The 16,824-nt window shown below is 37.4% G+C and overlaps 1 protein-coding gene across 2 annotated transcripts in view; it reads right to left on the reverse strand.

Annotated features, from left to right (window-relative positions):
- Positions 1-16,824, reverse strand: part of CIR1 (corepressor interacting with RBPJ, CIR1) — a 44,405-nt gene that overhangs the window by 18,214 nt on the left and 9,367 nt on the right. For both annotated transcript variants that reach the window (XM_046019791.1, XM_046019792.1), the window contains exons 3-7: positions 15,454-15,527; positions 14,018-14,028; positions 13,863-13,927; positions 13,447-13,495; positions 12,800-12,917 (exon numbers count right to left, since the gene is read on the reverse strand). In XM_046019791.1, the coding sequence (XP_045875747.1) occupies positions 12,800-12,917; positions 13,447-13,495; positions 13,863-13,927; positions 14,018-14,028; positions 15,454-15,527 (317 nt within the window). The remainder of the gene's footprint in view (positions 1-12,799; positions 12,918-13,446; positions 13,496-13,862; positions 13,928-14,017; positions 14,029-15,453; positions 15,528-16,824) is intronic.

A 16,824-nucleotide genomic window follows, 5' to 3' on the forward strand; every position in this document is an offset into this window, starting at 1 on the left:
CAACAAAAAAGTTACAAGTATGCTAAAAGACGAGGCAAGCATCAGAATCAGACTTAGCTATGATGGAAATTCTGGACTTATCCAATTGGGAATTTAAAATAAGACTAATATGCTAAAGGCTCTAATAGACAACATGGAAAAATAGATGGGTAATATAATAAGCAGAGATAGAAACTCCTAAGAAATAATCTAAAGGAAATGCTAGAAATAAAAAACATTAACAGAAATGAACAATGCCCCTGATGAGTTCATCAGCAGACTGGACATGCCTGAGGAAAGAATCAGTGAGCTTTAAGATATGTCAATAGGAACTTCTCAAACTGAAAGCAAAGGGAAAAAAAGGAAAAAAAAGAAAAGAAAACCAGAATGCTCAAAAACTGTGGGACAATTACAAAATATAAAACATATACACAACAGGAATACCAGAAGGAGAAGAGAGAAAAGAGAGATAAAAGAAGAAATACCTGACCTGGATGAGAGTTCCCAAGACTAAGAGACTAAGACAGACAACAAACCACAGATTCAGGAAGCTCAGAGATCACCAAGCATAATGAATACGAAAAAATCTACACCTATAGCATACTCAAACTGTAGAAAATCAAAGACAAAGTCTTGAAAGATGCCAGAGGGGGAAAACTTACCTAGAAAGGAACAAAGATAAAAAATTACATCATGCTTCTCTTAAAAAAATCATGCAAGGAACAGGAGAGTGAAGTATTTAGTGTTGAAAGATATACCTACCAACACTGAATTCTGTAACCAGTGCAACTGTCCTTCAAAAGTGAAGGAGAAATAAAGTTTCTTAACCAAACAAAAATTGAGGAATTTGTCACCAGCAGACCTGCCTTGCAAGAAAGATTAAAGCTGTTCTTCAGAGAGAAGGAAAAGGACACAGATCAGAAATCAGGATCTACATAAAGAAAGAGCATTTGAAAATAAAAGATAAAATATATTTTTCTTATTTTTTTTAAAAAACATTTTATTTATTCATTTGACAGAGAAAGACACAGTGAGAGAGGGAACACAAGCAGGGAAAGCGGGAGAGGAAGAAGCAGGCTTCCCGCCAAGCAGGGAGCCTGATGCGGGGCTTGATTCCAGGACCCTGGAATCATGACCCGAGGTAAAGACAGATGTTTAATGACTGAGCCACCCAGGTACCCCTATTTTTTCTTATTTTTAACTGATATAATACGTTGTTTGAAATGATAATAGCAATAATATATTAGGAGATTATAGCTTATAAATTAACGTATGACAGCAATGTTAAAAGGGACAGAAAAAAGGAATTGTATTATATAACAGGAGCTGGTTTACTCTGTTACGAAGTACTGGTACCACCTGCAAAGTGGTACAGCGCTATCTGAAAGTCAACTTAAATTAGTTGTAAATGCATACTGCAAATTCTAGAGCAACCGCTAAAATAAAATAAGTACAAGGGCTCCTGGGTAGTTCAGTCAGTTAAGTGCCTGCCTTCAGCTCAGGTCCTGGATCAAACACTGCACTGGGATCCTGGCTCGGTGGGGAGCCTGCTTCTCCTTCTCCCCCTGCTCCTGCTCTCTCTCTCTCCTTTTCTCAAATAAATAAATAAATAAATAAAATTTAAAAAAAAAAAAAGCACAACTGATATGTTGAAAGGAAAGAAAACAGAATCATATAGAATTATCAAGCCAAAGAAAGCAGAAAAAGAGCAAAACAGGGTGCCTGGGTGGCTCAGTTGGTCAAGTGACTGCCTTCGGCTCAGGTCATGATCCTGGAGTCCTAGGAATGAGACCCGTGCCGGACTCCCTGCTCAGCGGGGAGTCTGCTTCTCCCTCTAACCCTCTCCCCTTTCATGCTGTCTCTCTCTCTCTCTCAGGTAAATAAATAAAATCTTAAAAAAAAAAGAGCAGAACAAAAAAATAAAAGAAGGAACAAAGGCAACAAATAGAAAATAATTATAAATAAAATAGATCTTAATCCAATTATGTCAGTGAGAAATATAATATTATATATGTAAGACCCAACTATATGTTGTCTACAACACACCCATGTTTCTGTGTGTGTGTGTGTGGGTGTGTATTTTTTAAAGTAGTTTTCTAAGGGCACCTGGGTGGCTCAGTGGGTTGAAGCCTCTGCGTTCAGCTCAGGTCATAATCCCAGGGTCCTGGAATTGAGACCCTGCATCAGGCTCTCTGCTCGGAGGGGAGCCTGCTTCCCCCCTCTCTCTGCCTACTTGTGATCTCTGTCTGTTAAATAAATAAAATCTTAAAAAAGAAAAAAAAATAGTTTTCTATGCTCAGTGTGGTGTTTGAACTGACAGTCCTGAGAAAGAGTCACACGCTCTACTGACTGAGCCAGTCAGGCATCCCAACAAACCTACTTTAAATATAAAGACACAGGGGAGCCTGGGTGGCTCAGTCAGTTGACCGTCTGCCTTCAGCTCTGGTCATGATCCCGGACTCTGGGACTGAGCCCTGAATCAGGCTCCCTGCTCAGCAGAGAGCCTTCTTCTCCCTCTCCCTGTGCCACTCTCCCTGCTTCTGCTTGCTCACTTTCTGTCAAATACATAAAAAATAAAATCTTTAAAATGTATGTGTGTATGTATGTGTATGAAACGTTTTTAGAAATAGACAAATCCACTATTATAGTTGGAGATTTCAATGCCCCTCTATCAGAAGTGGACAGATCCAGTGGACAAAAAAATCAGGATATAGCTGAATTGAACAGCACCTATCCTTCAAATGGATCCAGTTGACATCTGTAGAATACCTTACCCAACAACAGCAGAATACACATTCTTCTCAAGCTCACAGGGAACATTAAACAAGACAGACCTCATTCTGGGCTATATAACATAACTTAACAAATGTAAAAGAATAGAAGTCATACAAACAATCCTCTTAGACCTCTTAGAATTAAACTAGAAATCAATAACAGAAAGTCAGAAAACCCCAATGTATTTGGAGATCAAACAACATATGGCTTAAGGAAGTCTCAGGGGAAATTCTATTTTACTTTTTAAAATATTTTATTTATTTATTTGACACAGAGACAGAGACCGCGAGAGAGGGAATATAAGCAGGGGAGTGGGAGAGGGAGAAGCAGGCTTCCGGCTGAGCAGGGAGTCCAATGTGGGGCTTGATCCCAGGACCCCGGGATCATGACCTGAGCTGAAGGCAGACACTTAATGACTGAGCCACCCAGGCGCCCCTCAAGAGAAACTTTAAAATATTGTGAACTAAATGAAAATACAACTGCTAAGTAATAAAAAACCTTGGCTGGACTTTGTCCCCAGCTACTGGATGGGAGGCTCTAAATCCTTGACTTTTTTTTTTTTTTTTTTGAGGGTGTGTGCCTGCGTGTGTGCACAAATGCAAGTAAGGGGGTGGCAGAAGGGGAAGGAGAAGGACAAGCAAACTCCACGCTGAGCACAGAGCCTGACATCGGGCTCAGTATCATGACCCTGAGATCATGACCTGAGCTGAAACCAAGAGTCGGACACTTCACTGACTGAGCCACCCGGGTGCCCCAGGTTGCATTTTAATTTTATTGATTGTTTCCTTCACTGTGCAGAAGTTTTTACCTCAATGAAGTCCCAAAATTTCATGTATGCTTTTGTTTCCCATGCCTCCAGAGATATGTCTAGTAAGATGTTGCTATGGCCAGGTCAAAAAGGTTGCTGCCTGTGTTCTCCTCTAGGATTTGCATGTTTTCCTCTCCACGTTTAGGTCTTCATCCATTTCGAATTTATTTTTGTGTATGATGTAAGAAAGTGGTCCAGTTCAATTCTTTTGTATGTAGCTGTCCAGTTTTCCCAAAGCCATGTGTTGAAGAGACTGTCTTTTTTTCCACTAGATATTCTTTCCTGCTTTGTCAAAGATTAGTTGATATAGTTGTGGGTCCATTTCTGGGTTTTCTGCTGTGTTCCACTAATCTATGGGTCTGTTTTTGTGCCAGTACCATACTGTCTTGACCACTACAGCTTTGTAATATAGTTTGAAGTACGGAATTGTGATGCCTCCAGCTTTGCTTTTCTTTTTCAAGACTGATATGGCTATTTGGGGTCTTTTCTGGATCCATACAAATTTTAGGATTGTTTGCTCTAGCTCTGTGAAAAATGCTGGTGGTATTTTCATAGGGATTACATTAAATGTGTAGACTGCTTTGGGTAGTACAGACATATTAACATATTTGTTCTTTTAATCCATGAGCATGGAATGTCTTTCCATTTCTTTGTGTCACCTTCAATTTCTTTCATAAGTGTTCTATAGCTTTCAGAGTACAGATCTTTTACCTCTTTGGTAAGATTATTTCTGAGGTATCTTATAGAACTTTGAAATTTCTTGACTGACTGGAGTGTCTGTTATTCATGATGGGACCTTATAGCTTATATTAATGAGGTGACTCATGGTAAATGCCTAAATAGGTTATGTTAAGGAGATGAGTTAGGACATGGCTGGCCACACCAGAAAGACCAACCATGTAGAACGTCAGGGCTTTGAGCCGCATGACATTAGCCTGACATCTGGAGAAGGGAGAGAAACTAGAGAGGAGTTCAGCTATATAACCAATAAGTTAATCCAGACTATGTAAATAAGCCCTAATAAAAACTCTGGCTTAGTTGACCTTCCCTAGTTAACAATACTCTGTGCAAAACTGATGTGCAAGGAAGGTGACATGCCTAGACTCCACGGGAAAAGGACACTGGACATTAAGGGTTTGGGATGGGACACCTGGGTGGCTCAGTTGGTTAAGGGTTTGGGATGGTAGATAGAAGAAAGGCAATTTTAATTGTGTAAGTGTGAAATTTAAAGGCAAAGAAAATGATACTAAATCTACCTTCTTTACTACATATTGTATGATTTCATTTATATGAAATGTCTAGAATAGGCAATTTACAAAAAAAAAAAAAAAAGTAGAAAGTAGATTAGTGTCTGCCCAGGGCTTGGGGAGAAGAAAAGCTAGAAGGTGAAGGGCTGAGAGGTTTCCCTATGGGGTAATGAAAATATTCTAAATTATGGTGATGGATGTACAACTCTTGTAAGTACATGAATTCAGACCACTGAATTGTATATTTTAAGATATGAATTATACGGTATGTAAATTTTAACCCCAAAAAGCTGCTAAAAAAACAGCTGATCAAGAAAATGAAGACAGGCAATAGACTAGGAAAAATGTGCAGGAGACACATCTGGAAAAAGACTATTACCTAAAATACAAAGAACTCTTAAAACTCAGCACTAAAAACAACCTAATTTTAAAAATGGGCCAAAGGCCTTAACAAACACCTCACCAAGGAGATACATAGATGGCAAATAAGCATATGAAAAAAATGTGATGCATCATATGTCATCAGGGAAATGCAAAGTGAAACAAGATACTACTGCACACCTATTAAAATGGCCAAAATTCCTAACATTGACAATGTTAAATGCTGGTGAGGATGTAGGTAACAACAACTTTCATTCATTGCTGATGGAAAATGGTGTGGCTACTTTAGATGACAGTTTGGTGGTTTCTTATAGAACTAAACATACTTTTGGGTGCCTGAGTGGCTCAGTTGTTAAGCCTCTGCCTTTGGCTCAGGTCATGATCCTGGAGTCCTGAGATCGAGCTCTGCATCGGGCTCCTTGTTGAGGAGTCTGCTTCTCCTTCTCCCACTCCCCCTGCCTGTGTTCCTGTCTCAACATACTCTTACCACACTATCCAGCAATCATGCTCCTTGTTGTTTACCCAAACGAGCTGAAAACTTATGACCACACAAAAACCTGCACATGGATGTTTATAGCAGCCTTATTCATAACTGCCAAAACTCAGAAGCAACCAAGATGTCTATTAGATCAATAAACTGTGGTACATCCAGATAATGAAGTATTATTTAGCACTAAAAAGAAATGAGCTGTGAAGTCATGAGGAGGAACTTCAGTACATATTACTAAGTGAAAGAAGCCAATCTGAAAAGGCTACATACTTTAAGGTTCCAACTACATGATCTTTAGGAAAAGGTTAAAACTACGGAGACAGTATAAAGTTAGTGGAAATGAGGGATGTCAGAGACTTGAAGGAAATGAGGGATGAAGAGGCAGAGTGCAATTTCTAGGACAGTGACACTACTCTGTATGATACCATAATGGTGGAAACATGACATTATACCTTTGTTCAAACCTACAGAATGCACAATGCTGAGCAAGTCCTAATGCAAACTATGGATTCTGGGAGATAATAATGTGTCAGTGTAGGCTATCAGTCCTAATAAATGTGGGGCGCCTGGCTGACTCAGTGCAGAGGAGCACGCCAAGTCTTGATCACTGGGTTCTAAACTCGAGCCCCATGTTGGGTATATACCACTCTTGTAGAGGATGGTGATAACAGGAGAGGCCATACATTTGTGGGGGCAGGGTGCTATGGGAAATTTCTGTACTTTCCTCTCCATTTTGCTCCAAGCCTAAAACAACTTTATAAGAACAATGTCTATTAAAAGAAAGCACAAAAAACAAAACAAAAAGATTAAACAGGAGGCACACATGTAACTATTAAATCTATTAAGAAAGCAAAAAACAGGGTGCCTGGGTGGCTCAGTTGGTTAAGCAACTGACCTTTGGCTCAGGTCATGATCCTGGAGTCCTGGGATCGAGTCCCACATCTGGCTTCCTGCTCCATGGGGAACCTGCTTCTCCCTCTGACCTCTCCCCTCTCATACTCTCTCTGTCTCAAATAAATAAAATAAATCTTAAAATACCCTTACCTTAAAATCCCCCACTGTGGATTTTAAAAAAATGCTTAATTTCAGTTTACACTATAAATGTGAGACAGACGGCACGAGTTAATGATAAGAATAAGGGCCAAAGAGTATGGTTAAGAGGTGGGCAGGCCATTTAATTGTACTGTAATATAAAAATATTTTATAAAAATTCAGGGGTGCCTGGGTGGCTCAGTGGATTAAGCCACTGCCTTCGGCTCGGGTCATGATCTCAGGGTCCTGGGATCGAGCCCCACATCGGGCTCTCTGCTCCACAGGGAGCCTGCTTCCTCCTCTCTCTCTGCCTGCCTCTCTGCCTACTTGTGATCTCTCTCTCTGTCAAATAAATAAATAAAAAAAAAAAAAAAAAAAAGAAGCTTTAAAGTTTTATGGGTAATTCTGATGTATTTAGAATACATGAAAACTTATAAAGTTAAGATGATCTTATCGGTAGAAAGATATTCTAAACCAGCTTAGCCAAAAGAAGCATTTTGATTGCCTAATTTAACTTTGTAAAGGAGAAGTAAATCTTATAGCTGGTCTCTGTAAACCTCACAGCTGGAACATTCTAACAGCACCTTGCAGTTTCCAGTGATCAAAGTAAGTTACTTCATATACTAAACTAAGAATTTCATAATAGAAATAATGCAACACCAGGGGGTGCGGTTATCATGAAATAATTACACTCCTGGGAGATTACAGGCACAAGGCTGTACCCCAGGGGTGTGATTATCCCATGATAACCACATCCACTGAAATTGCATTATTGCAAAAATAATCTCTATTCACTGGTGAGACATTATTCAATAGGTGATTTTTTAAAATGAAAAGATTTTTTAGCTTGAATCAGCAAGTGGATTAGGAAATTGGCCAGTTTATTTCTCATTGCATTCAATTCAGAATACAACATCATTATTACTTGCTTTCCTATTTGATACAGTAGAGTTTTTCATTTTGTTTTTGAGAAACCTTTAAGAGTTTCTCCTAATGTTAGTTAAGTGGCTCTGGTAAATTCAGGTCAAACTTCAAACATATTAACTGAGCAATAAAATTTTAAATGACTTACTTCTATATATACAACTTTTAATTTTTCTAAAATGATATTCACTTAAAAATTACAAATGTACAACCAATGTTCATATATCGGTCTATTTCCTGTCATTTTTCTACAAGTATGTGTCTATATGTCTACCTAAAGATAGTAAGAGAAACACGAATAGAATCCATGTAGCTACTTTGTTTTATGATGATCTTTTTACCTGACCAAATGTTTTCAGTAACATCCATATCATTAGGAAATCTTCCTATCATATCAATTGTTCTTACATATAGCTGAAGATGATGGTTCTCAACCTTGACAGTGCATCAGAAATAGATCAGTAACTTTCATCATCCTCTGCAGTATCACAGATGGTGAAAGTTATTGATCTATTTTTACCATAATTTTATCATAGAGTTCAGTGCTTTGAAATAGTCTCAGATGAGTAAGATAAAGGATTTTAGAAATTAAAAAATATCCTGTGTCTTTACCAGTATTTGTTCTCACACATTTGTCAGTTTTAAAGGGAAAACGGAAATGGAAATTTTCCTAATGCCTTCTTCTATAAAGAGTAAGGCAAAGAATTAACTCAGACTACTAGTTACTTCTCATCATGAATATATCATTTACAAAACACCAGTATCTCTTTGCTTTATTTAGCTGCTCCAACTATTCTGGAAATAAATTTAATATAGGAGTATAAAGGAAAACATGAGCCTTCTGAAGGATATCATAAAATATTCAATGTCTGTAAAGCCTTAATTTTAAGTTTCTTCCCAATTTTAATCACACATTTTAACATAAAAGTAAGTCACTTGTAATTTCACCAAATCATTATTTTCATTCTTCAATGTTTCCTTCTAGTCCTAATGTATACGCATATAGTTTTATATTATCAAACTCATAATGTAGATTTAATTAGTATTCCTTAATTCGCTGAATATATCGACAGTTTATTTTGCATTCCCCTAGTGCTGGATATTTAGTTTATAAGAGTGAAAACTTAGAAATGATGCTGAAATGAACATTTCCCTTAAAATCAAAATAAGGATTTTCATCACATTACCATCTTTTCTTCTCCACTGTACTATCCCATTTCCAAAAACAACACATACCATACCACACAGGATATTCTATGACATCATTTTTGCCTAAACCTGTTTTCCCAAATTTTCAGATCATGATCATCTTTCAGGGGTGAGAGTCTCAGACTCCTCTCAGGACTATGATTCAATAAGAGCTTGGGAAACAGTATTTAACAAAAAAAAAAAAAGAAAAAAAAAATTTTAAAAGAGAGCATGCGCATGCAAGCCAGGAATGGGGAAGGGGCGGGGGTGGGGCGAAGAGAGAGAGCAGACTCCCTGCTGAGCGTAGAGCCCAGTGCTGGCAAGGCTCAACCTCACAATCCTGAGATCATGACCTGAGCCAAAATCACAACTCGAATTCTTAATGAACTGAGCAACCCAGGAGCTCCCCTTTATCACTTTCTTATAAATTCCTGGAAGCTGTATTTCTAGGTAAAAGGATATGAATTTTTTTTTCACTTTTTAAAAAATTTCTGTTCAGTGTAACAGTATTTTCATTGTTTTTGCACCACACCCAGTGCTCCATGCAATACATGCCCTCCCTATTACCCACCACCTGGTTCCCCAACCTCCCACCCCCACCCCTTCAAAACCCTCAGGTTGTTTTTCAGAGTCCATAGTCTCTCATGGTTCATCTCCCCTTCCAATTTCCCTCAACTCCCTTCTCTTCTCCATCACCCCATGTCCTCCATGTTCTTTGTTATGCTCCACAAATAAGTGAAACCATATGATACTTGACTCTCTCTGCTTGATATGAATTTTTTTAAAAGATTTTATTTATTTGACAGAGAGACCATGAGAGCAAGAGAGAGAGAGAGAGAGAGAGACAGCAAGCGAGGGAACACAAGCAGGGTGGTGGGAGAGGGAGAAGCAGGGAGCCCAATGCAGTACTCGATCCCAGAACCCTGGGATCATGACCTGAGCCGAAGGCAGATGCTTAACGACTGACCCAACAGGCACTGCAGGATATGAGCGTTTTTAAGGCTTTTGATACATATCATCAAATGACTCTTTAAAAAGGCTATTCCAATTTATCAACAGTGGATTAAAATGTTAATTTTACCACACTTGCTTCAACACTGGATGTATCTTCATTTAAATCTCTGCCAAATTTGGTAGGAGAGAAGATAGTGTATTGTCTGTTTTCATTTCTTTGGTTATTTGACAGAGAAAGAGAGAGCACAAGCAGGAGGAGCAGCAGAAGGAGAAGGAGAAGCAGGAAGGCTGACATGGGAGTCAATTCCAGGACCCTTGAGATCATGACCTGAGCTGAAGGCAGATGCTTAACCAACTAAGCTACCCAGGCACCCCTATTTCTTTGGTTATTAATGCTGCTGAAAATGTCCTCATAGGTTTAATGGCCATTTGGAGCTCTCCTTTTCTGAGCTACCTACATTTATGTCTTGCTTTTTTGCGTTTATAGGTTCGCCTTTTTCATGTTGACTAGAAAAAACATTTTATATATTAGTGATATCGACTATAGTATTTCAATAAAGTTAATATTTATTTTATCCTTTACCACCCCACTGCTCAATTCATTTAGATACAGAGAAATAGTCACCAATTTGTAGACATCTCAAGCTTGGTTACAAATACATTAAGACTTACTAGAAGCCAAAAAATACAGCTTTTTTCTATTTGGTTCACTTTATTTTGAACAAGTTTATTTGACTAAAGAACAGTACTACAGTATAACCCCAATGTAAGTAGGCTCCAAAAACTTTGTATAAAATGATTAAAGTTTATGAATGTAAATGGACAGTGGAAAGAGCTAATAAACAGTTTTGCTGTTTATTATGGTGACCTGAAGTCACCATTTCTAATACTTTTTTTTTTTTTTTGAAGATTTTGTATGTGAGAGAGACAGAGAGAGAGCATAAGCAGGGGGAGGGACAGATGGAGAGGGAGAAGCAGGCTCCCCAGTGAGCAGGCAGAGCCAGATGTGGGGCTCAATCCCAGGCGCCCAGGATCATGACCTGAGCAGAAAGCCGACACTTAACTGATTAAGCCACCCAGGCGCCCCTCACCATTTCCAATACTCTTAAAAATAGGTTAACAGCACAAGATCTTCTGGTTGCTGTTACAGACTTCTAATACAGAATCAAGACAAAGCAGGTCTATTGATTACTAGTCTGGAGCCTATCCTACTCATTCTCTCAGAAGTCGGATCAAAGTGAGATGAAGCTGGGGACAAAGACAGCCATTGCCACTGTGTCTGCCCCTAGCCAATACAGGAGCCACAGAGTTGTAAGGGCACCATAAGGCTGTAGTGAAGGAAAAATGAGAAAGATGCAACCCCTTCCAGAAAACATATATACCTTTCAGAGACAACATCAGATTCCTATGACTACTAAAATTAGTGGTCAGAAATATTTGAGCCAACAGGTTCTTCACGTATGACCTAGTTTACCCCCATGTTCTTTGGGGCTTTACTTCTTTTGGGACCTCTCTCTCTTCTTTCACCAGCTGAGTGGGGGTAGGGGAGGAGGGAACAGCAGTATCTGGGTTTTAAGAGTACCTGCACTATGGAATCAGTACGATTTTCTTTTGCCAGAGATTGCCAGGTACAGACCAACATTCTCTCACCACTGAGCAAATAGTTTCCCTCTAGGTAAAATGTGATTTCTAAACCTTCTTTAGAGCAGTAAGGATTTAAAAAAAATCTATTGTAATATTCTGTGTACTTCTCTACCCGTTCTAATATGCATAACACCATAAAAGAAACAGTGTCAAGCGGCTCCTCAGTGGATCAATCAGTTGAGTCTCCAACTCTTGGTCTCAGCTCAGATCTTGATCTCAGGGTTGTGAACTCAAGCCCTGCACTGGGCTCCACAATGGGCGTGGAGACTACTTAAAAAAAAAAATAATAAAAACACAAAAATGAAAAAAAAACCCCACTGTCAAACTTGACAATGGATCAAATTCCTAAACTTTTAATACAGGCACTGGTATCCTGAATCTTAAAGCCTGCCCCTGGCTTGCTGGAAGGGAGCAGGATCTCTTGTAAGAGAATAGAAGCTGAAGGTCTTATGCTGATTGACAGTGAACCTTGTGCTCAGAGGTGGTAGTGAAAGACTGGAGTCCAAAAAAGTGCATCAGAGGGCTGGTGAAGTGAGGGGACAGGCCTTCACGCCCAGAGCATGTACTTCAGTAGAGCAGCTCTGCCTTAATACCTGGTCTGTATACTGGGGTTTCATGTAAGATGGCGTTTTAGGAAAGGTTCTACAGCTTCTTAAATAACGCTGAAAAACCTCTTGAGTTATACTATCATCCTTATTTTAAGATGAGTTGAAGCTCATAAAAGTGAAATAATTTCAGATTACAGAGTTAAGCAGGTTATTTTAAATTATGACTTAAAGTTGGATTGGTGTGATTGTTTCAATAATATACTAATAAGGCACTGATAAATTTAAAACTTCTCAGCTTCAATATCTGAGAACTCAAACGAGCCAAACCAGATTAGACCAATTTTTTAAGTTGTCAATAATATGCAAGAAGGTAAATAACTATCAAGAAAAACTCAATTTTAAAGTATTTAACATCTTTTTAAACTCAGTTTTGATTTTATCTCTGAACTAAAATGACGTAATTGCTGAGTCTTCTAGTCAGCCTACATTTACAATTCTGGAGGACATGAATATGAGAAATAACCATTTCTTCCTTCTATTTTTAGGTTACTAACTTAATGAACTATGCTTAGTATATCTCTTACCTTTAAAATCAAGTTTATAGGGCCCTGGGCTAGAAAAATTAAATTCTAACAGACAACATTTCAAGTTCAAAATATATTATCAGAGTTTCCCACTTATCATATTTTGGGTACATGACTTAGTCCAAAAAAAAAAAAAAAACCAACAAAGGAAAATAATACCCAGAGAGATTAAGAAAAATGTTATCTTTCCTTGTTTGTCCTTGATACAAATTCTAAAACAAACATAATTCATGTCTAGTGCTTACCTGAGCCATCAGTGGGAACTGAACTTGCATTGATTCCAGAAAGACCAAACAGAGGACATTCTCGATCTGTGTTGACATGACCCCATTTGTGACATTTAATGCACCTCACGTTTCGAACCTGAGAAATAGTGAACGTTATTTTAGTTAGTAAGATAGTTAGAATCTAACAAATGTTCAAATCCCTACTTCTTGGTAGAGTCTAAGTTAAATTACTGTCATTTTTAAAAGATTTCCAGTGAAAGACTCCATCAATATATTTGGTAATTTAACATAAATACTAAAATCTTTTAAAATTCTGCCTAAAAGCTAAGGTGAATCATATTGCGTTTTGACTGTTACTTAGTGGCAATAAAACAATGTCATCCAGAAAGAATGGTTAAATACCAAAGAAGAATTATGTCATGGCTTAATCTTAAATTCCCTCTCTTCTTTTTTTTTTTAAGGATTTTATTTGACAGAGAGAGAGAGAAAGCACAAGCATTTTATCAGTCTACGACATTTAATGTTTTCTCCCCTAGTCCTTTTACTATCTGGTACAAATCAACACCACAGAGCCCTTTTTAGCTTACATACCTTTTGGACAACAGTATAAAGAAGTATTTATTAAATAAAAATTATTCTTACAAAGTAAAATATGGCTCACTTGCCTGAATACCAAAGGGCTGATCTCTGATGTTCATGTCATCTTTGGCATATCTATTAAGTAGAGAATATGTACATAGTATTAAGAACAATTTAATAAATGGCAGTTATTCTGAAAATAGTTTTATAGTTCTAAATACATTATAAAATGTGTAATTTCAATAAACACACAGACTATGAAATCTATTTAGCATTTCCAAACACCACTTACTTTTTAATTGTCCAGTTTAATGATTAGTGATTTAAAAAATGGAAAACTATATAAAATTAAAGTCTATAATCAAGTAAATTAGTTGTATAAAACCATGTAAAATACCTTTAGCATTAGTTGTCTATACTAGTGAAGGAAAAGACAATATAAGATGGGATATTAGATAAAGTTAGTGATATGTATTTCATCTTAAAAGAAACTGGCTCTTACTTTTCCCGGGGGGCTCCTTTCTGCCATTCAAATTTGTATTCGGTCTCTCCTTCTGTTTCTTCTTTCTAAAAACATTCATTAAGAAGTCTTTCAATTTTTCCATAAAATTACAATCTATTGCCAAGTAAATCCAAACACAGAAAATGGTACTTTACCTCTTTGTTTTCTTGATTGCATATCAAAGATATGGGAGAAAAAAAAAGGAGCTCAAGTTAAAAACTTCAACACTAAAGTCAGCTATCATATACTATATTATGATGTCATGGTATTTAATTATAACTTGTAAGAAATTACTGGTTTGACTTTTTTTCTTCTTTCACAAGATAAAATTCAAATCTCTAAAGGATAAATACAATATTGAGGCATCTGGATGGCTCAGTGGGTTAAAGCCTCTGCCTTCAGCTCAGTCGTGAGCCAAGGGTCTTGGGATTGAGCCCCGCATTGGGCTCTCTGCTCAGCAGGGAGCCTCCTTCCTACTCTCTCTCTCTGCCTACTTGAGATCTCTGTCAAATAAATAAATAAAATCTTTTTTAAAAAAAAGGATAAATACAATATTGAAGAAGATAGTATGTAATAAGCATGCTAATTCCTAGGTTTTTGTTTGCTTTTTTTTTTTTTTTTAATTTATTTGACAGAGAGAGAAATAGCAGGAGAGGAACACAAGCAGGAGGAGGGGGAAAGGGAGAAGCAGGCTTCCCGCTGAGCAAGGAGCCTATTGTGGAGCTTGATCCCAGGACCTGGGGATCATGACCTGAGCCAGAGGCAGACAATGACTGAGCCATCCAGGTGTCCCGAATTCCTAGTTTTTAAACTTTTTTATTTTTCATTGACAGATTATTATGCTATCTATATGTATATTAAGCAGGACTAAAGATGTATACACAAATTTATAAAATAAGTGCACTTCTACTGATGCTGACAGTTTTTCCTCCTCAAAGTTCAAGTCATTAAAAAAAAGTCAAGTCACAAAATATTACTAGATTAGACAATTATTTCTAATATTTATTCTATTATACTGATTTCAGTATTTTATTTTTATTTCTTTAAAGATTTTATTTATTTGACAGAAGAGAGATCACAAGTAGGCAGAGAGGCAGGCAGAAGAGGGGGAAGCAGGCTCCCCACTGAGCACAGAGCCTAACATGGGGCTTGATCCCAGGACCCTGAGATCATGATCTGAGCCGAAGGCAGAGGCTTAACCCACTGAGTCACCCAGGAGCCCCTGATTTCAATATTTTAAAATTATATTTACAGAATAATAGCAACTTTCAAAGATGAAGAACAACTTTTAGGTATGTATGTATTTATTTGAAGATTATTTATACACAATTTAGAGAGAATGGAAGCAGGGAGAGGGAAAGTGAATCCCAAGCAGACTCTGTGCTAAGCACAGAGCCCCAAGTGGGGCTTAATCTCATGACCCTGAGATCATGACCTGAGCCCAAATCAAGAGTTGGACCCTTAACCAACTGAGCCATCCAGGAGCCCCGAAAAGATGAAGAACAATTTTTTTAAAAAGTCAGTCATAACAGTTCTCAATCTTTAGTTGTAAACACATCAAAGACTAAGGAAAAGGAAGTGAGGAAAGTACCTTTTTTAGCTCCTGGTGGGGCCTCATACATGAAATTAAGGCCATTCTTTACACGCTCATCTCCCATAAGCAACCTAAGTGAAACAAGTAAGTTAACAATTTTACACAGGAGGAAAAAGTTACAGAATAAACATTCCCCATCTCTCAAAACCCTAAGGAAATTAACAGAAACTATTTTTGTCAGAGATAAAGTTCCAAAATTTTACTTCACTAATTAGATAACATCTGAAGTACATGAATGGAAATTCAAACAGTGCTGCCTCTTTAGTAACTGGTTTTAATTTCTGAGACTTTCTCATTACCTGAGAGATCTTCGCCCTTCCAACAGAAAAAGGGAAAAATGCCACGGTCCCTCTCACATGCTTTTCTTAAACTTTGAAATGCTATGGAAATAATGACAGCTTTGAAATCCTATATGCCAGCACAAATTTGGAATTAAGTTAAATAGTGCCAACATTTTTTCTTAATTGTGAAGGATTAGTTTTGGAAAAATGAGTCTCTCTGGAATTTCTTCAGAAAGTCAAATCCAATTAATACTTGTAATAAGAGTCAAAGCAATAGGAGAATCAAATTCTTTGATGAGGCCAAAGAGGAGAGAATAGTTTAAGATATTCTACAACAGGTTAATTACTGTGATGAAATCAATGTCTGCTGCACCTCAGAAATCATCTTCTTTGTAGTTCTAACACTGAAGGTCCCAGTTTAGGTTCTGTTTAGAGAGATATGCCGTGATTTAAAAAAAGAAAAAAAAAAAGCTCTGCAATAAATTGAATGGCTGAGTTAAAGTTTTACTTCATAAGATCCAAGTAAGTACTGATTATAAAGATGAAAGCTAAAAAGTGAATAGAATCTCCTCTTATATTTGAGAAAGGTAATCACAAAGGGTCTATTACATAATTATCATTCTTCTCTTATTTCCATTGGAATTTATAAAGAACTGTTAAAAAAAAAGAGAGAGAGAGAAATGGACGACAGGATCTAAATCCATACAATGGAATATTATTTTGCAATAAAAAGGAATGAACTACTGATACATGCTACAAAAAGATGAACTTCAAAAACATTACACCAAGTGAAAGAAGCCAGTCACAAAAGACCATTTATATGTATGATCCCATTTATATGCCAAGTTCAGAATACCTGAATCTACAGAGACAGAAAGTAAAGTAGTGGCTGCTTAGGGTTGACAGGTAGAAAGACAGGGTGTGGGAATGGGAAGTAACAGCTAACGGGTACAACATGTTCTGACATTAGATTATGGTGATGGCTCCAAAACTCTGTAAATATATATACTTAGAGCCAAAATACACTTTTAACAGATTATATATTGACACCATTTTAGAAGTTAAAATCAAGCACATGAAAAGCTCA

Source organism: Meles meles, chromosome 9, assembly GCF_922984935.1.
Source record: "Meles meles chromosome 9, mMelMel3.1 paternal haplotype, whole genome shotgun sequence".
Taxonomy (NCBI): Eukaryota; Metazoa; Chordata; class Mammalia; order Carnivora; family Mustelidae; genus Meles; species Meles meles.